Below are 26,844 nucleotides of genomic sequence, written 5' to 3' on the forward strand. Positions count from 1 at the left end.
CCTGTAATCCAGTAATTTAGGAGGCTGAAGGCTAAGGATCATGGTTCAAAGTCAGTCTGGGCTGTAAAGTCAGTGAGATTCTTATCTCCAATCAGCTACCAAAAAAGCTGGAAGTACAGCTATGGTTCAAGTAGTAGAGTGCTAGCCTTGAGCACAAAGGTTCAAGGACAGCACCCAGATGCAAAGTCAGGCAATCTTTCTTGCCTGGACTGGCTTGGAACCACAGTCTTAAGATCTCAGTCTCCTGGCAGACTAGGATAGGATTACTGGCAAGAGCAACTGGCACTAGACTCTACTTTACCTTTTGTTATCACAATGAGGGAACTTGACTTTTCGGAAGGGAAGAGATCTTGCAGGAAATTTTTTTTTTTTTTTGGGTCCGGTAGTGGGGCCTGAGCTCTGGGCCTGGGCGCTGTCCCTCAGCTCTTCAGCTCAAGGCAAGCGCTCTACCACTTGAGCCACAGCGCCACTTCCGGCTTTTTTCTTTTTGCTTATGTGGTGCTAAGGAATGGAACCCAGGGCCTCATGCATGCAAGGCAAGCGCTCTACCACTGAGCCACCTTCCCAGCCCAGGAAATTTTAATATGGTGGTAAAGGAGAGGAATGTATATGTTTGTGAAGACATATATAAAACATGCTTTTGGTCTTATGCTTCTTCCTTCTAAAGCTTTACTTTGATCCTAGATGTGAAATTTTATGAATCTGTTTCAGAAGAGGTCATAATGTTGATTAAGAGATTAACTTTTGTCTGTGAATCAAAACATTAATCACAGCTCCAGAGAAAGGGAATTGTTATGATATCTTCCAGTCTCTCAAATGACTGCTTGCAATTTCCCTGATCTCACCTAAAGATGCAGGAGAAGCAGCCTGTATGTGACACATTGATGGGTAATATCATTTACCGAGCAAATATCTACAGTTAATGCTTTTTAGGACAAGCTGTCCTTTCAAGTTTGTAGTTCTGTTCTTGGTAGATGCAAAAAAAGAAGTCACCCTTTTTCATTCTTCGTGTGTGTGTGTGTGTATGTGTGTGTGTGTGTGTGTGTGTGTTAGCTGATACTAGGGCTTGAACTCAGGGCCCAGTGCTGCTCACTTGTTTTTTTCATTTACATTGTGTGTGTGTGTGTGTGTGTGTGTGTGTGTGTGTGTGTGTTAGCTGATACTAGGGCTTGAACTCAGGGCCCAGTGCTGCTCACTTGTTTTTTTCATTTACATTGTGTGTGTGTGTGTGTGTGTGTGTGTGTGTGTGTGTGTTAGCTGATACTAGGGCTTGACAAGGCCCAGTGCTGCTCACTTGTTTTTTTCATTTACACTGTGTGTGTGTGTGTGTGTGTGTGTGTGTGTGTGTGTGTGTGTTAGCTGATACTAGGGCTTGAACTCAGGGCCCAGTGTGTGTGTGTGTGTGTGTGTGTGTGTGTGTGTGTACATACGTGTGTACTAGGGCTTGAACTCAGGGCCCGGTGCTGCTCACTTGTTTTTTTCATTTACACTGTGTGTGTGTGTGTGTGTGTGTGTGTCTGTGATAGCTGATACTAGGGCTTGACAAGGCCCGGTGCTGCTCACTTGTTTTTTTCATTCACACTGGTGTGTGTGTGTGTGTGTGTGTGTGTGTGTGTGTGTGTGTGTGTTAGCTGATACTAGGGCTTGAAGTCAGGGCCCAGTGCTGCTCACTTGTTTTTTTCATTTACACTGTGTGTGTGTGTGTGTGTGTTGGTACTAGGGCTTGAACTCAGGGCCCAGTGCTGCTCATTTGTTTTTTTCATTTACACTGTGTGTGTGTGTGTGTGTGTGTGTGTGTGTGTGTGTGTGTGTGTGTGTTAGCTGATACTAGGGCTTGAACTCAGGGCCCGGTGCTGCTCACTTGTTTTTTTCATTTACACTGTGTGTGTGTGTGTGTGTGTCTGTGATAGCTGATACTAGGGCTTGACAAGGCCCGGTGCTGCTCACTTGTTTTTTTCATTCACACTGGTGTGTGTGTGTGTGTGTGTGTGTGTGTGTGTGTGTGTGTGTGTGTGTGTGTGTGTGAGCTGATACTAGGGCTTGAAGTCAGGGCCCAGTGCTGCTCACTTGTTTTTTTCATTTACACTGTGTGTGTGTGTGTGTGTGTGTGTGTGTGTGTGTGTGTGTGTTAGCTGATACTAGGGCTTGAACTCAGGGCCCAGTGCTGCTCATTTGTTTTTTTCATTTACAGTGTGTGTGTGTGTGTGTGTGTGTGTGTGTGTGTGTGTGTGTGTGTGTTGGTACTAGGGCTTGAACTCAGGGCCCAGTGCTGCTCACTTGTTTTTTTTCATTCACACTGATACTCTAATCAAATGAACCCTATCTTTAGTTCTGGCTTTTTTCTAGTAAATTAGAGATAAGAGTCTTGAGGATTTATCTGCCCAGGTTAGCTTTGAATCTCAATTCTCAGATCTCAGCCTCTGGGCAGCTAGGTTTAGCTTTCAGATAAATTTCAGGCTTTTTTTTTTGTTGTTGTCTTCTTTTTTTGGTGGTACTGAGATTTGAAATCAGGGCCTCATGTTTACTTTACCATTGAGCCATCCATACCTGTTTTCAGCTTTTCTTTTTCTATAAGTTCTTCTTGTGTAACAGTAATGCCAATCCTGACTCTTGAGGAACTAAATTGGCACAGCCTGCACTATGTATCCTAGAAAAAGTACTAAAAAACATTGTGGGGCGGGGAATCCCACTGGTTGCTTGCTCATACCAATAATCTTAGCTACTCAGGAGGCAAAGATCTAAGGATCATGGTTCAAAACCAGCTCAGGCAGTAAAGTCCCTGAGACTTATCTCCAGTTAATCACAAAAAGCCAGAAATGGAGCTATGGTTCATGTGATAGAGCACTTCTAGCCTTGAGCAAAAAATAGCTCAGGCTCTGAGTTCAAGCCTCAGGACCAGCACTAAATAAATAAATCTGAGTACTATTTTGTTTCTGTGTTGGAAGTGTGCTATAGGAATCAGTCAGTACAAACATATTCAGGAGTGTTTGAATCTCTGGATATTTCATTGGCTAATGCAAATGAAGTTAAATTGTTTGACTTGAAAAAAGAACAAAATTTCTGAGATGTTACTGTTTCCATTTTTTGGTGTAGGTATAACTACATAATTATTTCTCAGTGTTTGGGCCTTTTAAAATCTCCTTAGGCTCATGCCTGTAATCCTAGGTACTCAGGAGGCTGAGATCTGAGGATTTTGTTTTGAAGCCAGCCTGGCCTGAAAAGTCCCCTTGGGACTCTTAATTAACCTCTCAAAAACTGGAAGTGGAGTGTGGCTCCAAGTGGTAGAGCACTAGCCTTAAGCACAAAGAGCTCCGGGACAACAATGCCTCAGTCTTGAGTTCAAGCCCCATGACCGACCCTCACCCCCCAAACAAACAAAACCCCTATAATCACAGCATTGGGAAGGTTAAAGCTAGCTTAGGTTATAGTGAGACATCTCTTTTTTACCCCCAGCTTCAATCCTCAGATCTCAGCCTTTTGAGTAGCTAGGTTTATAACAGTAGGTGCCAGTGTTACATGCCTATAATCCAAGCTACTAAAGGAGGCTGAAATCCCAAAATCAAGGTTTGAAGCCAGCCTAGGCACACAAATCTGACACACTTGTTTCCAATTAACCAGCAAAAATCTAAAAGTAGAGGAATGGCTCAAGTGATAGAGCACCAGCAATGACACAGCAGGGTGGAGCAAGAGCACTGTTAGTATGTCCTCTTCCATTTAGGGCTTACAGTATCCTAGGCCCTGAGCATGTATTTCTAGCCCTCAACTTTATCAGCAGAACTTCTTCCACCTAGAACTGAATTCAACCGTGCCCTTCACAAAGAAAAGACAATCCCTGTGACTCCTACCAGTTTCTCCAGGATTTAGTCTGTATTCCCTGCTCTCCACCCAGACCTAAATTCTGTCCTGCCTATGGTGCTATCTTCAGGGACCAGATGCACATGCGGAATACCTCCCCCCTCTAGTCCCATGACTGTATAAGGATGCCTCTGAACAAGGACAGGCACCATTTCTCTCCCATGAGGGAGGTGGCCTTGTCAGCCCTGTCTGACAACAAACCCCTTTGCTATATGTAACTCTGTCCCTGTGGTCTTCTGGAATGGTGGCTTTCAGACACCAGACCCTGGATTCAAGCCCTTACACCAGGACACATGAAAAAAGATGAATAAGTGTTTTGTGTTTTCTTTTGAGATCAAGTTTTTTTGCTACATAGCCCAGGCTGACCTTGAAGATCTTTATCCTACCACCTAAATTTTTTAGGTTAAAGTTTCATTTTATCTATATTCCTCTTCCCTTGAACATTCTGCTTTATTACCCTCCTTCCCTCCCTTGTGTCTGTTCAGAAGAAACGGGTATATATAAGCCTATTGCTAAAATATATAGGTATGTGTAGGTGATGCTTTTATGTTATGTTGTTGGACTTGGTGTTATCTGCTAATATTTTTTCATATGTGGAACACATCCTATGTACTGCTGACCTCTATGCAAGTTCATCTTTTTTGTAATAAAGCAATTATATTATGTTAACATTTTTTCCCTGTGCTCAAGTCTCTTATTTAGATAAAATGGTAAAAATCTGGGCCCAAGGTTCAGCACTGTAAAGCCATGATTTTCACTGTGCTTGTACTAATAAATGATTCAATTTTTAATGGCTTCATAACCTTTTTTAGGGGGAAGGGCTAAAATATATATTATTAATGAGAAAATAGTGAGAAATCCAGTAGTAAAGAGAAACCCCAAAGAAGTATTTTGCTTCACTTGACAGAAGAACAAAAGAGTATATTATACACATAGCTCTAGGGACTTCATAGATGTTCAGTAGTTATAATAAATGAATAAACATCTTTGTTTATGTGGAGCCTTTCCTTATATGGAGCCCTTTGTCAATAAAGAACAATAGTTTATTTGCATGTTTTCTCCCCCTGTTAGCCAAAAGTCTCCTTAAGCGCTGAGATCTATGCCTGTTTATTTCTGTATGTCAAGTATCTGACATTCCATATTCAGCAAGACTTGTGTGACAGTGTAAGGAAAAAAAAAAGTGTAGAAGTACACATTAAGGCTGTGCTGTGAGGACTTTGAAAAGTGTTTTCACAATGTGAGACATGAAGCTACCATGGTTACTTGATTTCTTTCCCTTCCTTCCTTCCTTCCTTCCTTCCTTCCTTCCTTCCTTCCTTCCTTCCTTCCTTCCTTCCCTTTCTTTCTTTCTTTTTTGGTTGGTCATGGGACTTGAACTCTCTGGGCTTGGGTGCTGTCTCTGCACTCTTTAGCTCAAGACAAGCACTCTACCGCTTGAGCCACAGCTCCACTTCCGGTTTTCTAGTGGTTTATTGGAGATACAAGAGTCTCATGGAGGAAGTGGCGTTGTAGCTCAAGTGGTAGAGCACTCACCTTGAGCTACGCCCAAGCCCAGAGTTCAAGCCCCATGACCGACAAAAAAAAAAAATTACATTTTTGGGGCTAGGAGTTTAGCTCAGCAGAAGGGCGCCCACCTGGCTAGCGCAAGGCCCTGGGTTCGGTCCTCAGCTCTGGTGGGGGGGGGGGGGGGGGGAGAGTCTCAAGGAGTTTCCTGCCCAGGCTGGCTTTGAACTGTGATCCTCAGATCTCAACCTCCTGAGTAGCTAGGATTACAGGTTTGAGCCATCAGCACCCAGCTGTTACTTGATTTCTTATATCATCACCAGCAAGTTACTCTAAAACTCTGCTTTCTGGAAGTGGAGTTAGAGCAGAATCTTTAATTCCTAACAGAATATAGATAGAGAAAACATCTTGGTTACAAGAAAATGCTAGTTGGGCACTAGTAATTCAACACCTATAATCCTAGCTATTCAGGAGGCTGAGATCTGAGGATCGTGGTTCCAAGGCAGCCTGGGCAGGAAAGTCGTTGACACTCTTATCTCCAATTACCCAGCAAATTTGAAGTGGTGCTGTGGCTCAAGTGGTAGAGTGCTTGCCTTGAGCTGAATTGCTGAGGAAGAGTGCCTAGGCCCAGAGTCCAAGCCCCACAACTGACCAAAAAAAAAAAAAAAAATACTATTAATGATACAATTCTTTTAGAGGTATTATATGAATGTCACTGAATGCAAATATAAAGTACAATATTTTCATATATCTGATTTTCAAACATTTCAGTATATAAAAAAGTCTCTGGTCAGGAATGGCAATTTTTTTTCAGCCACAGTAGCTGAGTGATCAGCAAAGGAATTTGTCAAATAGAAGCTAGATACAGAAATAAGGAATGGTAGAATATTAAACAAAAGTAGGGGCTGGGAAGGTGGCTCAGTGGTAGAGCGCTTGCCTTGCATGCCTGAGGCCCTGGGTTCCATTCCTCAGCACCACATAAGCAAAAAGAAAAAAGCCGGAAGTGGCGCTGTGGCTCAAGTGGTAGACCGCTAGCTTTGGGCTGAAGAGCTGAGGGACAGCGCCCAGGCCCAGAGTTTAGGCCCCACGACCGGACCAAAAAAAAAAACAAAAAAGTAGCACATTAAAGAAACAACTTTGAGTAGATTTCAAATCGCAGCCATATCAATTATTATTATTATTATTATTATTATTTTGTTCAGTCCTAGGCCTGGGTGCTGTCCCTCAGCTCTTCAGCTCAAGGCTAGCGCTCTACCACTTGAGCCACGCCACTTCTGGTTTGCTGGTGGTTAATTGGAGATAAGAATTCCATGGACTTTTCCTGCCCTGGCTGGCTTTGAACTGTTTTTTTCCAGGAGCAATTATATTTTGTATCTTCACTTGAATATTGATTAAAGCAGTTTATCGTCCTTTGACAAAACATTATAGATCCTATTTGATTATGCTTTCATTATGAATGTATATCTCTAGGATAGAGTTACTGGCAAAGGGTAAAATTCATAGGTAGGAAAAACAGTGGCTCATTAAAACTTGGTTATACCAGTGCTTTTGAGACATCAGTTGGTCTTGAATTGAGAAAAACAAAAGATCCATACAACAAGGAAAATTAATGTTTCACATGGCATCTGGGATTGAAAGAAGCACTCTATACATGTAGAGAACACTGACTTGTTAAAGAAGCGTGAAACTACACCATTTCATTTTGATGTTCCTTTTTTCTCAGCGTGGCACCATGCGACGACGATATGAAGATGATGGCATTTCAGATGATGAAATTGAAGGAAAAAGAACCTTTGACTTAGAAGAGAAACTCCACACCAACAAATATAATGCTAATTTTGTTACTTTTATGGAGGGAAAAGGTCAGTATGATTTTGATTCATCCCTCCTGCCCCTTAATATAAGAGTTGTACATTCAGAACTGTGGGTTTAGCATCTGTGCAGCTAAACTTCCTGTTGATATCATTTATTTCCTTTTGTTACAGAAAGCCACTTATACATGATTCTCTCATTCTCCTACCTTTGCCTCGTTCTCTATTTGTAGTATCCTTTTTTTTCCCCCCCCCCCGGTCGGTTGTGAGGCTTGAACTCTAGGCCTGGGTGCTGTCCCTTAGTTCTTCACCTCAAGGCTAGCACTCTACCACTTGAGCCACAGTGCCACTTCCAGCTTTTTCTGTTTATGTGGTGCTGAGGAATTGAACCCAGGGCCTCATGCATACAAGGCAAGGACTCTACCACTGAGCCATCTTCCCAGCCCTGTAGCATTTTATTAGGGTAGGAATGTTGTTGGGAGTTTTTTCCCCTAAGGCTTTTTCCTTCTTTCATCCCTTGGTTTCTTTTTAATTAAAAATAGTACAATAGCCGGGCACTGATGACTAATGCCTGTAATCATACTCAGGTTGGTGAGATCTGAGGACTGTGGTTCAAAGCCAGCCTGGACAGGAAAGTCCCGTGAAACTCTTATGGCTAATAAACCACCAGCAAACCAGAAGTGGTGCTGTGGCTCAAGTGGTAGAACGCTAGGCTTGAGCTGAAGAGCTAAGGGACAGCACCCAGGCCCAGAGTTCAAGCCCCATGTCCAACAACAAAAAAAATTAAAATAATAAATAAATAATAGTACAGTAGGTCAGGCACTAGTGGCTTACACCTGTATTCCTAGCTATTTAGGAGGCTGAGATAGGAGGATAGCAGCTCAAAGCCAGCCATGGCAGGAAAGTCTGTTACTCTTTTTTTTTTTTTTTGGTCGGTCCTGGGGCTTGAACTCTGGGCTTGGGCGCTGTCCTTGTGCTCTTCAGCTCAAGGCAAGCGCTCTACCGCTTGAGCCACAGCACCACTTCCGGTTTTCTAGCAGTTTATTGGAGATAAGAGTCTCATGAACTTTCCTGCCCGGGCTGGCTTTGAACCGCAATCCTCAGATCTCAGCCTCCTGAGTAGCTAGGATTACAGGCATGAGCCACAGGTGCCAGGCTGTTAGCCTCTTATCAACAGTTAACCACCAGAAAACCAGAAGTGGTGCTGTGGCTCAAGTGGTGGCTCATGTGGTAGAATGCTAGCCTTGAGCACAAAGAGAGTCAGGGACAATGCCCAGACCCTTAGTTTAAGCCTCACAACCAAACCAAACCAAATAAAAAATAGTTCAGTAGGCTGTGTGCCAGTTGTGCAGGTCTATAATTCTAGCTATTCAGGAGGCTGAAATCCAGAGGATTGAGATTTGCTCCCAGCCCAGGCAAAGTTAGACACCATTTCCAGAATAACCAGCACGAAGTCAGACTGGAGGCATGGCTCAGGTGGTAGAGTGCCAGCTGAACAAGCAAGCCAAGTAAGACTCTTGAGTTCAAACCCTGATTACCCCCCATACTCCCAAAGAAATGTGCAAGGTTGGACATTGGTGGATAAAGCCTGTAACTCCTAACTCTTCGGAAGTATAAATAGGGGAAATCACAGTTCAAGACCAAAAAGTTGATGAGATTGCATCTTAACCAATAATTAATGTAATACTCATATCTTCCCAGTTACACAGGGAAGCACAAACAGAAGGAGCAAGGCCCAGGCATAAGGCAAAACCCTAGTTCAAGAAAATAACCAATGTAGCCGGGCGCTGGTGGCTCACGCCTGTAATCCTAGCTACTTAGGAGGCTGAGATCTGAGGATCGTGGTTCAAAGCCAGCCCGGCCAGGAGAGACCGTGAGACTCTTATCTCCAATAAACCACCAGAAAACGGGAAGTGGCACTGTAGCTCAAGTGGTAGAGCGCTCGCCTTGAGCTGAAGAGCTGAGGGACAGTGCCCAGGCCCAGAGTTCAAGCCCCATGACCGACAAAAAACAAACAACAACAAAAAAACACAATGTAAGCCTGGTGCAATGACTCAGGCCTGTAATCCTAAACACTTTGTAGGTATAGCCAGATAAGGGGTTTGAAGTCAGGTTGGGCAAAGAGAGGTTCAAAAGACTTGTCTCAGCCAGTAGCTAGGCATAGTAGCATGTACCTGTTATCCCAGCTACAGAAACACAATGGCTGGACATGGTGTTGGGTGCCAGTTAACCCCAGCAGCATCAGGAAGAATCCCCAGCAATAAAGGATCCTGAGCAATAAAGCAGGACCCTAACTTGAAAACAGCTAGTGCACCAGGCGCCAGTGGCTCATACCCATAATTCAGCCACTCAGGAGGTTGAGATCTGAGGATCAGTTCAAAGCCTGGAAAGTTCATGAGACTCTTATCTCCAATTAGCCACCAGAAAACCGGAAGTGGCGCTGTGGCTCAAGTGGTAGAGTGCTAGCCTTAAGCAAAAGGAGTACAGGGACAGTGCCCAGGCCCAGAGTTCAAGCCCCACGACCGACCAAAAAAAAAAAAAAGAAGCAGTAGAAGAAAAGAACCACTGCAAAAGGGCTGATGGAATAGCTCAAGTGACATTTTGTCTGTCTAGCAAGCAGGAGGCCCTTGAATTCTAACCTCAGTACCACATATCTCCTTCAAATTACATAAGAATTTATTCATATACACCTATGAAAATATAGGTGGAATTGCTCATGTATCATGAAGTTTTGATCCTTAGCTAATTAACAAAGATGATATGTATATTTTATTTTATTTATTTATTTATTGCCAGTCCTGGGCTTGAACTCAGGGCCTGACAGTGTCCCTGTACTTCTTTTGCTTAAGGCTAGCACTCTACCACTTGAGCCACAGTACCACTTCTGACTTTTTCTGTTTATGTGGTACTGAGGAATAGAACCTAGGCTTCATGCATGGCAGGCAAGGACTCTACCACTAAGCCACTTTCCCGGCCCGATATATGTAATTTAGGGTCAGAATTAATTTTTTGCTTCCCTCTGTTGCTTAAGTCTTAAACTCTCAAGCTCTGTTTCTCAGTTTGCTCTCCCTCTTTCTTAGAAGCTTCTTAGTGAAGAAGCATACATTAGCATCTAACAGAACACAATCATATATACAGAATACCAGATGTCTATACTCTTATTACTTAGATGTTTTTATGGTCTTTTTATTTTTTCCAGGGATATCTCCAGTCTTTGTAATAATTGATTTTTATGTTGACAGATTTTAATGTTGAATATATACAACGAGGAGGCTTAAGAGATCCTCTGATTTTCAAGAATTCTGATGGACTTGGAATAAAGTAAGTGTTGTGTGCCTGATTTGATATTGAAATCCCAGATACTTTTTAAAGTATTTTTCTAGATTGCTTCCTGTATGAAATAGGCTCATATTTCTCTCTCTCTCTCTCTCTCTCTCTTTTTTGCCAGTCCTGGTGCTTGAACTCAGGGCGAGGCAAGCACTCTACCACTAAGTCACATTCCCAGCCAAGCTCATATATTTTTGAGTATTTTATTTGTTGTATTAATAAGCAGTGAACCAAACTGGGCGTGAGTGCATCAAAGCTATAATCCTAGCTACTTAGGAGACTGAGATCTGAGGATTGTGGTTTGAAGCCATCCTGGGAAAGGAAAGTCTATAAGACTCTTATCTCCTATTAACTACAAAAAACTGGAAGTAGAGCTGTAGTTCAAGTGATAGTATGTTAGCCTTGAGTATACAAAAGACTCAGGTACAGCATCCAGATGAGTTAATCTGTTTTTTTGTTTTGTTTTTTGGTTGGTCATGGGGCTTGAACTCTGGGCCTGGACACTGTCCCTCAGCTCTTCAGCTCAAAGCTAGCGCTCTATCACTTGCACCACAGTGCTACTTCTGGTTTTCTGAGGGGTTTATTGGAGAGAAGAGTCTCACAGACTTTCCTGCCTGGGTGCCTTTGAACTGTGATCCTCAGATCTCAGCCTCCTAAGTAGCTAGGATTAAGAGTGTGAGCTACCATGCCTGGCTTTTTTTTTTTTTTTTCATTTTTGATTCTCATTCATCATGTTAACATTTTACAGAAAGTTTTTGAGTTGACAATTTTTTCTCCCTAAGTATACTGATAAATATATATATTCTCTTGTATTTAAGAAGAAATTTTAGCTGGCCACTAGTGGCATTTGCCTGTAATTCTAGCTACTCTGGAGGTTGGGATCTCAGGATCACAGTTTGAAGCCAGCCTGGGAAGAATCTTCACTTGATTAGCAAAAAAAAAAAAAAAAAAGATGGAGATAAGTGACGTAAGTGATAAGAGCTTCAGTTTTGGGATAAAAAGCTAAGGGACAGTGCCCAGGCCTTGAGGTCAATCACCCAAAAAAAAGTAATTTAAAAACTAAATGTGAATATTGATGTGTCCAATTAGGAAGTTCTCAGTACTATAAGAAAAAAAAAATAACTAGACAAGTTGTGCTTTCCATTTAGTTTTACTGGTATTTGTTTTATAGGATGCCTGATCCAGACTTCACTGTGAATGACGTCAAAATGTGTGTGGGTAAGTATGAAGCTTTTTTTTGGCTTCTGTAATTTTGAGACTGACATTTAAGGCGTAGAAACTTTGAAGTATACACTTGATTAGAATGTACTATTTCGGGTGAACAAATGCAGTAATAGTTGGTACTTACTAGACACTTGTTGAAAATGAACTATACAACTTGTTGATGGGGATGGGAGGAAAAAATGGTGAAAGTCACAGGTAGCCCAATTCCTTTCTAATCCCTGTGTTATTCATACCCGTGCGTGCGCGCGCGTGCGCGCGCGCGTGTGTGTGTGTGTGTGTGTGTGTGTGTGTGTGTGTGTGTGTGTGTGTGTGTGTGTGTGTGTGTGTGTGTGTGTGTGTGTTTTAGAGCTTGCTCTTAGGGGATTTTTCTCCTCAGGGCTAGATCTCTACCATTTGAGTTATGCCTCCAGTTGTAGCTTTTTGATGGTTAATTGGAGATAAAGGTCTCATAGATTTGTCTCCCTTTGTTGGATCAGAAAACAAGATCCTCGGTTTTACTGCTCAATAGGCATAAAAGTTAACTCTTCTTACATGATTAGTCATTTAAATGTAGTAAGATCTTTAGAAAAATTTCCAACAAGATGTTAAACAAGAGGAGTGGGTTTTTTTTTTTTGTTGTTGTTATTATTATTCTTATTCTCTCCTAACACTGAAACTCAAGTGCAATTCTTTGCCTTAGAAATTAGGCACTGCGGGGCTGGGAAGGTGGCTCAGTGGTAGAGTGCTTGCCTTGCATGCCCTGGGTTCGATTCCTCAGCACCACATAAGCAGAAAAACCCAGAAGTGGTGCTGTGGCTCAAGTGGTAGAGCGCTAGCCTTGAACTGAAGAGCCGAGGGACAGGCCCCACAACCGACCTCCCAAAAAAAATAAATAAAAAATAAATTAGGCATTGCAGCCAGGCACTGGTGACTTACATCTATAATCCTAACTATTCAGGAGGCTGATATCTGAGGATTGTGGTTCAAAGCCAGCTGTGGCAGGAGAGTCAATGAGACTTAATCTCTAATTAACCACCACAAACCTGGAAGTGGTGCTGTGGCTCACAGTGGTAGACTGTTAGTCTTGAGGGAAAGAGCTCAGGGACAGCTTCCAATCCCTGAGTTTAAGTTCCATGACCAACAAAAGAAAAAGGGAGGGAAGGAAAGAGGGAGGGAAAGAAGGAAGGAAGGAAAGAAGGAAGGAAGGGAAAAAAAGGTAAGTTAGGCATTATAGTACCATCTTTTGGCCACTTGAGGGCTCTGGTTAAATTTCTGGATACTTTTTTAAAATCAGGTGAAAGTCACAGGTAGCCCAATTTCTTTCTAATCCCTGTTATTCATACCCTCCACCTCCTTTTTTTTTGGTTTGGTTAGGTTAGGTTTTAGCCGTCTGTTTGTCACCATGTATTTCCTAGTACCTAGCACAGCTCTTGGAGTGTAGTAAACCCTTAGTAAAATGCTGAATAATTAAAAATACTTTCTAACTCTTCACAAGCAGAGCTCCCTCAGGAGCTCAGATAGATAGCCTACTTGAATAATTACCCTTATCATTTTGTGTCCTTTCTTAATGGACTTCTAGATCAGCAAGACCCTGAATCCATAAGATAGTTTTAGATAGAACCATAGCTTTTTTCTGTTAGCTACACAGTGTTCCAGTTTGTGGGCCATAGATGACCTTACTGGTATTTATTATTGTAAATTTGTTGAAAATATAGATTCCTAGAGAAGAAGCTTTTTTTCTCTTCAAGATGATAGTTACATTGGTAGAAATCTATCTAATATAACTGTTTTGTAGCTGTCTCTGGTATATTGAAAGGTTGCTGCTTTCAGAGGACTTGGACAGTATAGTACAACTCATTCTAGTCAGTTTCAGATCTTAGCACAGTAATAGCCACCCGTCCAGCCCCCTGACAACCACAACAGTGCGTATGTTTCCTGGAACCATTAGTACCTAACTTGTAGAAGTCAGGATAAACAGAAATATTGGGAATTGTTGCTATGATCATTGATTGTTGCTCTTGATCAGAGATATAAAAGGCAAGTGGTGCTGGGCACCGGTGGCTCACGCCTGTAATCCTAGCTACTCAGGAGGCAGAGATCTGAGGATCTTGGTTCAAAGCCGGCCAGGGCAGGAAAGTCCGTGAGACTCTTGTCTTCATTTAACCACCAGAAAACTGGAAGTGGCCCTATGGCTCAAATGGTAGAGTGCTAGCCTTGAGCTGAAGAGCTGAGGGACAGTACCCAAGCCCAGAGTTCAAGCCCCACAATCAAAAAAAGAAAGAAAATAGTGATTTATTCAAAAGTAAAAAAGAAGCCGGGCACCAGTGACTCACGCCTGTAATCCCAGATACTCAATAGGCTGAGATCTGAGGATCACGCTTCAAAGCCAGCCTGGGCAGGAAAGTCTGTGAGACTCTTATCTCCAATAAACCACTAGAAAACCGAAGTGGCACTGTGGCTTCAAGCGGTAGAGCACTCACCTTGAGCTGACAGGGACAGCACCCATTCAGAGTTCAAGCCCCACAACCAACCAAAAAGTAAAAAAGTAAAAAAAGAGCTGATGGCTGATCTGCAAGGGACAGACCTTCAAATAACTTATCATAAAGATGTTCAGAGAAATAAAGGAAACTATAGAAAGTCAGGAAACAATGTATTGACAGCATGGAAACATCAATAAGGAAGCACACAACTTAAACAGAAGTTTGGGAACTAAAAAGTATATTAATGGCCAGGTACCAGTGGTTCATGTCTGTAATACTGTGTATTCAAGCCGCTGAGATTTGATGATCAGAGTTTGAAGCCAGCCAGGGCAGGAAAGGCTGTGAGACTCTTATATCCAGATAACCACAAAAAGCTGGAAATGAAGCTGTGACTTAAGAGATATTATACCAGCATTGAGTGAAAATGCTAAGAGACAGTCTCAGATCCTGAGTTTAACCCCTAGGACTGGCACAAAATAATAAAAATAAGTAAACAAAATTATGTCAACCTAGTGAATGAAGTCATGGTAGTTTTGACATTGGCTTCTTTTTTGTATATATTTTTTATTGTAAAAATACTGTTACAGTTACATGAGTAAGGTAATAAGTATATTTCCTATCCAGCGTTGTTACCTCCTCCTTCGTTTTTTCCCTACCATCACTTCTCTCCCTAATATTGGCCTTTTCTTGAAAAATGTGAAGAGTAGGGTTATTTAATCCATTGCCCTTTTTTTTTGGGGGGGGGGGCGTTGGTTGTGGGGCTTGAACTAGGGTGTGGGTGCTGTCCCTAAACTTTTCCACTCAAGGCTAGTGCTCTACCATTTTGAGCCACAGCACCACTGGCAGTTTTCTGGCGGGGGAGATAAGAGTCTTGGGACTTTCCTGCCCCTGCTGGCTTTGAACTATAGTCCTCAGATCTCAGTCTCCTGAGTAGCTAGGATTACAGGTGTGAGCCACTGGCGTCCGGCTCTCTTACGTTTTGAATGCAGGGCACTGTGTTCTAATATTACCTGAATAATTAAGAAGTCAAGTACATAAAGTTCTTACAAGGTGGGCTATATTTAACAACTCTTTCCTGTCTTTTTTTTTCTCCTCGATCACCATATTCTGAATCATAACTGTCCTGCCTTTCCAAATTTTCTCTTACGCTGTTGCCTCTGCTTAGATTTGTTTTTAAATCTTCCCTTATTAGAGTTCTATTTATCTTTTAACCTTTTCGCTTTTCTTTTTCTTGGCTTGAACTCAGCCCTTGGGCGCTGTCCCTGAGCTTCTTTTGCTCAAGGCTAGCACTCTACAACTTGATCCACAATGCCACTTCCAATTTTTTCTGCTTTTATGGTACTGAGGAATCAAACTTAGGGTTTTTCATGCATGCGAGGCAAGCACTCTACTAAACCACATTCTCAGCCCTATTCTTTTTATTTTTTATTTTTTGCTGGTCCTGGGGCTTGAACTCAGGTCCTCCTGAACACCGTCCCTGAGCTTTGGTGCTCAAGACTAGTGCTCTACCACTTCAACCACAGCACCACTGCTGGCTTTTTCTGGGTAGCTTATTGGAGATAAGTCTTACAGACCAGTTTTCTGCCCAGGTGGGCTTCAAACTGCGATCCTCAGATCCCAGCCTCCTGAGTAGCTAGGTTACAGGTGTGAGCCACTGTCGCCAAGTGAACCTCTTTTCTTAAATCCTCATCTATTCAGCATGATAGAAATAGGAAATTTTCCTTTCATTTTTACTTCTGTACTTTGTACTAAACATTTTACTTCATTAACAGTAACCCTCAAGAATGTATTTGGGGGGTAGGATGTACTCAGTGGCAAAGCACTTGCCCAGCAAGTAGAACATCCTGGGTTTGATCCCCAGTACTAAAGAAGACAAAAGAAATACAGTTAGGAAAAAAAAAAAACAGCAAAGAATTTATTTGGGATCATTTGGGATCAGTCATGTGTCTTCTCTAGTACTGGAGCTGAGATATATACTTAATTATCTTTAGATACAAAGCTAGTGTTTTCTCATCCTGATCATGTAACCTATCTAGTAAGGAATGTCGTTCTATATTTTGTTGTTATTGTTATAGTTGATGGAAAAGGCCTTTGTAGCCGGGCACCGGTGGCTCGCGCCTGTAATCCTAGCTACTCCAGAGGCTGAGATCTGAGGATCATGGTTCAAAGCCAGCCGGGGCAAGAAAATTCGTGAGACTCTTATCTTCACTAGAAAGCCGGAAGTGGCTCTGTGGCTTAAGTGGTAGAGTGCTAGCCCCGAGCTGAAGAGTGCAGGGACAGTGCCCAGGCCTAGAGTTCAAGCCCCATGACTGACAAAAAAAAAAAGGCCTTTGTGTGTATCATGATGCCCTAATCAGATTGCAAATATTCATGGAATTAATGGTTTATATTAGAAGTAATTATTGACAGGTTTGGATAGGGGAGGGGCTGAAAAGTAAGAATAGATAAATTCCCCTGTGTCAGTAGTTCACACTTACAATCTTACTCAGGAGGCTGAACTCTGAGGATTGCAGTTCAAGGCCAACCTAGTCATTCATCCACAAGACTTTTATCTCCATTTAACCAACCAATAGCCAGAAATGGAGCTGTAGCTCAAGTGGTAGAGTGCTAGCCTTGAGCACCAAACCTTAGGGACAGTACCCAGTCCCTGAGTTCAACTTCCAGGATTGGCACTTAAGGGGCAAAAAAATACACATGTATGCATATATATATGTATATATGTATATGTATATCATGGGGCTTGAACTCGGGGCCTGGCACTATCTTTGTGATTATTTTGCTTAAGGCTAGCACTCTACCACTTGAGCCACAGCACCACTTCCAGCCTTTTCTGTTTATGTGGTGCTGAGGAATCAAACCCAGGGCTTTATGCATGTTAGGCAAGCACTCTACCACTAAACCACATTCCCAGCCTCTACATTCAGATTTTTTATTTATTATTATTATTATTTTTGTCAGTCGTGGGGCCTGAACTCTGGGTCTGGGTGCTGTCCCTTAGCTCTTCAGCTCAAGACTAGCATCCTACCACTTGAGCCACAGTACCACTTCTGGCTTTTTTCTACTTACATGGTGTTGAGGAATCAAATCCAGGGCCTCATGCATAGGAGGCAAGCATTCTACCACTGAGCCAACTTTCTACCCCACCCCCACACCCCCATACATTTAGTTTTTAATACCTGCTATCCACAAAGAAGTAGGTCCTTTTCTCAAATTATGGGAAAGATTACCTCAGTTTTCAAGGCTGTCATAGGGATATAACTCACTGGGTAAGAGCATTTACTTTCAAGTTTAGAGTCAGTGCCAAGGTTCTTGTCCTACTTTGTCTTGCAAGGTACCTGACACCTATAATAAAATAGAGATTGATTGACAGTATTTAAAATTATTAGAATTAAATGCTAGATACTGAATAAAAAATTCACTACCTGACATGTAGCATAAGAAATGATTGTCATTTTTAACTGTACCTGTTGTCTTTTTTCATTTCCTGAACTTTGGTTATACTTACCCATCTCCAGTAAGGACCTTTCTCCTTATCTAAATAAGAATGGAGCCAGGCCCTGGTGACTCACACCTGTAATCCTAGCTACTCAGGAGGCTGAGAGCTGAGGATCATGGTTCAAAGCCAGCCTGGGCAGGAAAAGCTGTGAAACTCTTATCTCCAATAAACCACCAGAAAACTGGAAGTGGCTCTGTGGCTCAAGTGGTAGAGCGCTAGCCTTGAGCTGAAAAGCTGAGAGACAGAGCCCAGGCCCAGAGTTCAAGCCCCAGGACAGACAAAAAAAAGAATGGATGGTTTGTTTTCTTCTATACTTGTGTTTTATATTCTTACTATTTTTAAGAGTATTAGTGGCTCAGTGGAGATGATAAATGCTTCTCTCATGACAGGGAGTCGTCGGATGGTGGATGTTATGGATGTGAACACACAAAAAGGCATTGAAATGACCATGGCTCAGTGGACACGCTACTACGAGACACCAGAAGAGGAGCGAGAGAAACTTTATAATGTCATCAGCTTAGAATTTAGCCATACCAGGCTGGAGAACATGGTACAGAGGCCTTCCACGGTTAGTCTGATCATTTACTCCATATTGTCATTGTTGCCAAAATGATTTTTTTTTTTTTTTTGGTTCAGGTCTTGGGGCTTGAAATCAGGGCCTACTCAAGGCTTGAGTTCTACCACTTGAGCCACAGCTCCACTTCTGATTAGTAATATTAAACTGGCAACCCATTTAATACAAAGTAAGTTTCATGTATTAATTTATTTTTTAATTCTTCTGAAGGAAAACATCAATGTAGCCCATCTTTTGGGATAGTAGTGGCCATCTACATAATATTGAGGCTGCTTCTTTTTCTGAGGGCAAGGCCCTTCATTTATTTTGCCTTAGAGGTCAGGTGCAACCTTGTAATCCCTTCTACTCAAGACTCTGTAACAGACGAATCACTTGAGTGCATGACTTCAAGACTAGCCTGACCAAAAACAAAAAAAACTCTTACCAGGCTAGGGATGTGTCTCAGAAGGGTAGATCACCAGCCATGCATGGGAAAGTTTAACAGGAGCAGGATATCCTGAGTTCAAGTTCTGGTACTACTATCAAAAGCAATAAATGAATTCACTTGATTCAGGTACAAAAGAACTTGGAATGTTCTAGTATATTTATAAAAATCATGACCAGCCGGGTGCCAGTGGCTCATGCCTGTAATCCTAGCTATTCAGGAGGCTGAGATTTGAGGATCATGGTTCAAAGCCAGCCGGGGCAGGAAAGTCCGTGAGACACTTATCTTCAGTTAACTATTATAAAACTGGAAGTGACGCTGTGGCTCAAGTGGTAGAGTGCTCACCTTGAGCTGGAGAGCTCAGAAACAATGCCCAGGCCCAGAGTTCAAGCCCCACGACTGAACCAAAAAAAAAACGGCTGAGATCTGAGGAACACAGTTCAAAGCCAGCCCAGGCAGAAAAGTCTGTGAGGCTGTTACCTCCTATTAACCACAGAACGTTTAAGTGGAGCTAGTAGAGCTGTGGCCCAAGTGGCAGTGCTAGCCTTGAGCACAAAAGCTCCGAGACAGTGCCAAGGCCTTGAGTTCAAGACCCAAGACTATAACAACAACAACAAAAAAAGCATAGATACTCAAAAGAGGAAAGACAAAAAAACTAAACATTTATATAAATTGCAGTATGGGCTGGGTGCTGGTGGCTCACGAGCTCCTGTAATCTTAGCTACTCTGGAGGTTGATATCTATGGATTGTGGTTTGAAGTCAGTCTGGGCAAGAAAGTCTATGAGACTTATTGCCTTACTCAGAAAAGGCTGGAAGTGGGCTGGGAAGATGGCTCAGTGGTAGAGTGCTTGCCTTGCATGCCTGAGGCCCTGGGTTCGATTCCTCAGCACCACATAAGCAAAAAGAAGAAAGCTGGAAGTGGCGCTGTGACTCAAGTGGTAGAGCGCTAGCCTTGAGCTGAAGAGCTGAGGGACAGCACCCAGGCCCAGACTTCAGGCCCTACGACCAGACCCAAAAAAAAAAAAAGAAAAAAAAGAAAAAAAAAGAAAAGGCTGGAAGTGAGATTGTGACTCAAGCGGTAGAATACTAGCCTTGAGTCAAACTGAGTTTAAGCCCCAGGACTGGCACAAAAAAACAAAAGCAATTACAGTATGGGAACATTTTAAAAGTGAATAAATAAGCCCGGCGCTGGTGGCTCACGCCTGTAATCCTAGCTTACTCAGGAGGCTGAGATCTGAGGATCATGGTTCAAAGCCAGCCCGGGCAGGAAAGTCCGTGAGACTCTTATCTCCAATAAACCACTAGAAAACTGGAAGTGGTGCTGTGGCTCAAGAGGTAGAGCGCTTGCCTTGAGCTGAAGAGCACAGGGACAGCGCCCAAGCCCAGAGTTCAAGCTCCACAACCGACCAAAAAAAAAAAAAAAGGGAATAAATACAGGCCCTAGGTTCAATCCCAAGTGCTAGGGGAAAAAGAATGAATAGATAGGGGCTGGGAAGGTGGCTCAGTGGTAGAGCGCTTGCATGCCAGAGGCCCTGGATTCGATTCCTCAGCACCACATAAGCAAAAAAGAAAAAAAGCCGGAAGTGGCGCTGTGGCTCAAGTGGCAGAGCGCTAGCCTTGAGCTGAAGAGCTGAGGGACAGTGCCCAAGCCCAGAGTTCAGGCCCCACGACCAGACCCCCCCCCCCCCAAAAAAAATGAATGAATTAGATACCTAATATTTAGGAAAGACAATACAATCTAAAGTAAAACAAAGTAAGTACAAGCCCTTTGTAGAAAATGACCCCTAAGTTTGATACAAAAGAAAGACTAGGAGACAAAAGAAAGACTAGAATTGTAGGGAGAAGGAATAGCGTAGGTTAAATAATAGTGGAGAAGTAAGATGGACAGCTTTTACATGCCCTTTGTAGCAGCAAGCATAAATTTGGATGTCTTGCTTGTGAAGAATGGTTATTTGCTTCTGTCCTATTAGCAAAACCAGGTGGGTAAAACATGACAGTAGATGAGTTGGGGAACCAGTGAGCTCAGTTAGTGAGCTTGGTGTTGTAGAATGCTTGTCAAGTACATGTGAGGCTCTTTTCTATCCCAAGCATCAACCCCAAAAAAAGCTACAGCCATGAGTGCATTTGTTTTGTAATGTGCAGTATAAATAGATCAGATCTTAGGTACTGGACTCTGTTTGGGCCTAGTTTTGGTACAGAACAGTGTCTTATGAACTGAGGTATTTTGCAAACAGCCTATCCAAAATCTAAGCATTAAATGTCCATACCAAAGTACAGACATGTTATGACAAAGCCCTTCTGTAGTCAGTAGATACCTAATAATACCAAAGAAAGGGAGGCAAGATTCAACTAACTTGTTGCTATTCTGATAAGTTCTTTTCTTGAATGAATACTTGATTTAAAAAAAAAATTAAATGTTCCAAACCTTTCCTGTCACCCAAAGGAAGAACTCTCCACAGGAGAGTTTATAGTGTACTGAAGAAGATTGCTTCATTATTTTGTCCAAGGCTTTTCAGAGGATAATATAAGGAGCTACAATTTGCTAACCACTACCAGAAAGTAGGTTTATATGGAGGGAAGAAAGGCATTCACAGAGTCATTGTTAAAATAGTTAGCATCACAGGGCTCTGTTGACTTACTCCTATAATCCTAGCTATTCAGGAGGCTGAAATATGAGGACTGAGGTTTAAAGCCAGGCCAGGACAACAAATTTGAGATACTCCAGTTAACCACCTTGGTGTGACTTAAGTGGTAGCACACCAGCTATAAATGAAGGTGAAGGCCCTGAGTACAAGGCCCAGTACCGCTGGTGCCTGTATGTGTGCGCTTAACTTTTCATCCAAAGCTTATGCTCTACTACTTGAACCACACCTCTGTTTCTGACTTTTTGATGGTTAATTGGAGTTAAAAGTCTCTTGGATTTGTATGCTCAAACTGGTTTGGAACCTGGATTTCTCCCCCTCCTTGGCCCCCCCTTCCTGCCCCCCCCCTCGCCTGCTCTCTTCTCTGCCCATTTCTACCCTCCCCCCCTCTTCCCCGTGTCCGTTCCTGGAGTTTGATCTCAGGGCCTGGATGCTATCTTTGTGATTATTTTGCTTAAGGCTAGCACTACTACTTGAGTCACAGCTTCATTTCCAGCCTTGTCTTATAGTTAATTGGAGATAAGAGTATCATGGGCTTGCCTGCCCCGACTCTGAGATCTCAGCTCCTGAGTAGCTAGGATTATGGGCGTGAACCACCAGCTGGTTCTGACTTTTGTTGCTGGTGGCCTTGTTTTCAACAATCCTCATAATCTCAGCCTCCTGAGTGGCTAAGATTATTTGCATAAGTCACTGGTACCAGTAATATATTGGTTTTTGAGTTTGTCCTCCAATTGCTTCTGTTTCCCTACAAGGGACATGATTTCATCTTTTCTTTATGGCTGTGTAATGTTCCACTCTGTTCTTGTGTGCATGCACATGAGTGCACACATTTTTTTTTATCCTTTCATATTTTGTTGGACCCTTGACTGACTCTTCCATTTGCCTTTTCTTCCTCCTAGGTGGATTTCATCGACTGGGTAGACAACATGTGGCCAAGGCATTTGAAGGAAAGCCAGACTGAATCAACAAATGCCATTTTAGAGATGCAATACCCTAAAGTGCAGAAGTAAGTAACTTACGCTATATTTCCTCTCTTTCAAGTTTTGCTATATACTAAATTATCAGAAAGATGGATTACAGTAGATGTTTAAAAAGAGGAATATGTGCCAGGCCCCGGTGGCTTGTGCCTGTAATCCTAGCTACTCAGCAGGTTGAGATCTGAGGATCGAGATTCAAAGCCAGGAGGGTCAGGAAAGTCTGTGAGACTTATCTCCAATTAACCACAGAAAATTGGAAATGGTGCTGTGGTTCAATTGGTAGAGCTCTCGCCTTGAGCTGAAGAGCTGAGGGATAGGGCCCAGGCCCAGAGTTTAAACTCATGACCACCAAAAAAAAAAAAAAAAAGAATATGTGTAAGAATATCTTAGCTTTTATGATGCCCCAAGTTAAGGAGGGGAAAAGTGTGATGACTTAAAATTGTATTCCTTCCATCTACTAGTAGTTGATTAGATGGAAGATAGGGAGGAGTGTGGCTTGGTTCTCTTTATCCATCTGAGCACTAATGCTGCTGTTTTTCTTTGGGTCAGATACTGTCTAATGAGTGTTCGAGGCTGCTATACTGACTTCCATGTGGACTTTGGTGGTACCTCTGTTTGGTATCACATCCACCAAGGTGGAAAGGTATGGTCATACTTGTTGTGGGGATTGAAATCTGAAGTTGACTATGTAGCTTTGCTTCAATTAATGCATGCTTATTATACCCTAGTGATGAATCTGCTAGATATTGGCCCTCTATATATCTGAAGAAGCTTAGAGATTTAATTTACTTTCATGACTATTGTTCAGTAGAGTTGTAGTATTTATCTTGTCCATTGTTAAACAGCCTTAGCCTAGTACTTAGGAAATCTTAACATTCCTGTTTTTTAGGCTCCAAAGTGGAATTCTCCAAACAAAACCAAGGAGATGATTAGGAGGACAACATAATTTCTGTACTTTGAAGTTTAATAGGTAGTAGAAGGGAATACAAATGCAATCAACAAATTAGGGTACAAATTAGCTATATGGAGGTTTTGAGTCTGAAATGTAGCCACAGAAAGCCTTTACAGCTTTTCAAAGTGTTTCTGCAATCTATGTAAGGATGAAATCTGGAATTAATATGTGTCAGAATTTTATCATGTGAGGCCTTTTTCCCCTACTAGAAGTGAATGCAAAAGTAGAAGCGGAATGAAAAACATTTTGTGAAGCCTTAATCTATGATTACAGTATATCCAAATTCAAAATCACTTTGTTTACTTTAGATCTTCAGTTTTGTCTTACTAGTTTTGCCTAGGAACAAAGCAGCTTCAGGCCAGTCTCTTGAAGGTAGTGAACCTAAATAATGGTGTTCTTTAGGACTCCAGAAACAAGATATCTAGAGTTTATAAGAAATTATCCAGATAATGAGCTCTAGGCTCTTTTTCTCTGAGTCGTGTGGATGGGTTCTGAGTTCTACACCTCAAGGAAGTCTTGATAAAGTGGTTGATGAGAAAGATCTACTTTCCTGAGCCCTGAGAGTTACCCAGATAGTCACATTCTGTAGGCTGGGAGAATTGCTTGCCTGACTTACTTCTGCCTAGTAATCTTAACTTTACCTGTTTATCAGTTGAGGGAGACGACTGGGTCATGTCAATGGCTGTTAACAGACTGAAGTTTTTTAACTCACAGGTCTTCTGGCTCATCCCCCCTACAGCCCACAACCTGGAGCTGTACGAGAATTGGCTGCTGTCAGGGAAACAGGGAGACATCTTTCTGGGTGACCGGGTATCAGATTGCCAACGCATTGAGCTCAAGCAGGGGTATACCTTCGTCATTCCTTCAGGTAAGCAAGGAAGGGAACAGTAGGTTGTTTGTTGCCATTTTATTTTCTTAAAGACAGGGAAAGTAATGGATCCATCAGTAACACTGGCTATATGCTATGGTGAGAAGCAAACAATGATACCCTTTCTTACAGTTTTTTTGTTTGTTTGCTTGCTTGCTTGTTTTTTTGGCCAGTCCTGGGGCTTGAACTCAGGGCCTGGGCACTGTCCCTGAGCTTCTTTTTTGCTCATGGCTAGCACTGTACCACTGAGCCAGTGCAAAACTTCTAACCTTTTCTGTTTATATAGTACCAAAAAGGCCAACCCAAGGCTTCATGTATGTCAGGCAAGCACTCTACTGCCAAGCCACATTCCCAGCCCCTTTCTTATTGATATGGAGTAGATGCTTTGAATACAAATTTTTAAAAAGGAGTTGGTGGTATGGCTCAGTTGGTAGAGTCCTAGCCAATGAGTGAAAGCAGCTGCAGATGCTGAGTTCTTGGACCTAGAGGGGGAAAAAAACTTCGCTTAACAATGTCTCAGAATTGCCAGGGGAGGATTTTCAAAAGATAACACATGGGTCCCCTAGCAAAGAATAGCTAGTAAGTTTGATCTGTTGTATGTTCTTCTGAAACTGATTCACTCAGAATGTTTAGGGACCTGACATTACCCTAAGTAGTTGAGAATCTCTACAAAAAGGACACCATCTCTGCTGGAGAATTGTCTGCTGTTCTAGCAATGACAGTTAAGCTATAGTGGTGAAGGATTTGTCTTTGACAGTCTCTAGTTTGAGAGTAAGTGCTTATAAAGAGCACAGATTTTGGAGTCACCATCCTGTTTGAGATTTTTTTTTGTTTTTGGTCTTAGAGTTTGAACTCTGGGCCTGGGCACTGTCCCTCAGCTCTTCAGCTCAAGGCTTGTGTGCTACCACTTGAGTCAGTTTTCTGGTGACTTATTGGAGATAAGAATCTGACAGATTTTCCTGCCCAGGCTGGCTTTGAACCATGATCCTCAGATCTCAGCCTCCTGAGTAGCTAGGATTACAGGCATGGGCATGGCTCTGTTTGAGAATTTTGACTATGTATTTACTTGCTAGATATTACTTTAGTCAAATATTTCTGTATTTTATTTTAAAAGAGTCAATTATTTTATACAGAACTGGTTTATAATTGGTACTCCAATAATTGGTAGCAATATTTATTAAAAGTTTCTTGCATGGGCTGGGAAGGTGGCTCAGTGGTAGAGCGCTTGCCTTGCATGCATTAGGCCCTGGGTTCGATTCCTCAACACCACATAGGCAAAAAGAAAAAAGCCGGATGTGGCGTTGTGTGTGGCTCAAGTGGTAAAGCGCTAGCCTTGAGCTGAAGAGCTGAGGGACAGTGCCCAGACCCAGAGTTCAGGCCCCATGACCTTACCCAAAATAAATAAATAAATAAAATAAAAGTTTCTTGGAGTGGGATTGACAGAATGATTCAGATAATAAAGTACCTCCTAGAAAGCATGAGTCCTTAGTTCAGACCCGAGTACTACACTACACACACACAAAATTTCTTAGGCAGCAATGAGGGGGAGAATAGCTGAGTTAGAACACTTGCCACTTCTTTGCATGCACACGGCTCTGAGTGTAGACACCAGTAACACACAAAGAAGTTAGTTATGCTGAGTGTGGTCGTACATCCATCTTCTGGGGAGGATGTCTTGAGTTTACAAGTTCATTACCAGCTTGGGTAAGAAAACAAGACCTTGTCACCAAAAAAGTTTCTTACATGTGTTTTCTCAACTGACATATGAAATTCTATTGATCCTGGCTTTAAAGAGAAATTTGAGGCTTTGAGAGATTATGTAACTTGGCCAGTCACTAAGGAGCAGAGTCAAACAGTAAAGAATATAATATAAAGGGGCTGGGAAGGTGGCTCAGTGGTAGAGCGCTTGCCTTGCATGCCTGAGGCCCTGGGTTCAATTCCTCAGCACCACATAAGCAAAAAGAAAAAAGCCGGAAGTGGCGCTGTGGCTCAAGTGGTAGAGAGCTAGCCTTGAGCTGAAGAGCTGAGGGACAGCGCCTAGGCCCAGAGTTCAGGCCCCATGACCAGACCCCCCCCCCAAAAAAAAAAAAAAAAAAAAGAATATAATATAAAATGAGTATGTTTGTACATACCAGTAATCCCAGCCAGCTCTCAAGAGTCTGAGGCCAACCTGAGCTTTATAATGAGTTCCTGTCTCAAAAAAAATTTTTTTTTTTTCAGAAAAAGGATATAATCCAGGAGCATTGTGCTGTTGCTTTGAAAAAGCATCCTTGGGGCTGGGAATGTGGTTTAATGGTTAGGGCTTGCCTAGCACGCATGAAGCCCTGGGTTCAATTCCTCAGCACCTCATACACAGAAAGAGCCAGAAGTGGCTCTGTGGCTCAAGTGGTAGAGTGCTAGCCTTGAGCAAAAGAAGCTTAGGGACAGTGCCCAGACCCTGAGTTCAAGCCCCCCCCCCCAAAAAAAAAAAAAAAAAAAGAAGGGAAAATATATCCTTTAGAGATTGGAGGCATGGCTCAGGTGGTAAAAACAAGTCAATGAGTGAAAGCATCAGGTACTAAGTATAAGTCCTAGTCTTAGACAAAAAGAAAAAGCAAGCTGGGCTCCGGTGGCTCACGCCTGTAATCCTATTTACTCAGGAGGCTGAGATCTGAGGATCATGTTTCAAAGCCAACCAGGCAGGAAAATCCCTGAGACTTTTAGCTCCAATAAACCACTCAAAAACTGGAAG

At 42.4% G+C, this 26,844-nt stretch overlaps 1 protein-coding gene across 2 annotated transcripts in view; it reads left to right on the forward strand.

Moving 5' to 3' along the window:
* Positions 1 to 26,844, forward strand: part of Kdm2a (lysine demethylase 2A) — a 108,290-nt gene that overhangs the window by 43,110 nt on the left and 38,336 nt on the right. For both annotated transcript variants that reach the window (XM_042675590.1, XM_042675589.1), the window contains 7 exons: positions 7,082 to 7,220; positions 10,412 to 10,490; positions 11,668 to 11,714; positions 18,065 to 18,243; positions 22,216 to 22,322; positions 22,843 to 22,936; positions 23,960 to 24,113. In XM_042675590.1, the coding sequence (XP_042531524.1) occupies positions 7,091 to 7,220; positions 10,412 to 10,490; positions 11,668 to 11,714; positions 18,065 to 18,243; positions 22,216 to 22,322; positions 22,843 to 22,936; positions 23,960 to 24,113 (790 nt within the window). In that variant the 5' untranslated portion in view covers positions 7,082 to 7,090. The remainder of the gene's footprint in view (positions 1 to 7,081; positions 7,221 to 10,411; positions 10,491 to 11,667; positions 11,715 to 18,064; positions 18,244 to 22,215; positions 22,323 to 22,842; positions 22,937 to 23,959; positions 24,114 to 26,844) is intronic.

The sequence above is a fragment of the Dipodomys spectabilis genome, unplaced genomic scaffold (genome assembly GCF_019054845.1).
Source record: "Dipodomys spectabilis isolate Male_0828 unplaced genomic scaffold, ASM1905484v1 ptg000030l, whole genome shotgun sequence".
NCBI lineage: Eukaryota > Metazoa > Chordata > Mammalia > Rodentia > Heteromyidae > Dipodomys > Dipodomys spectabilis.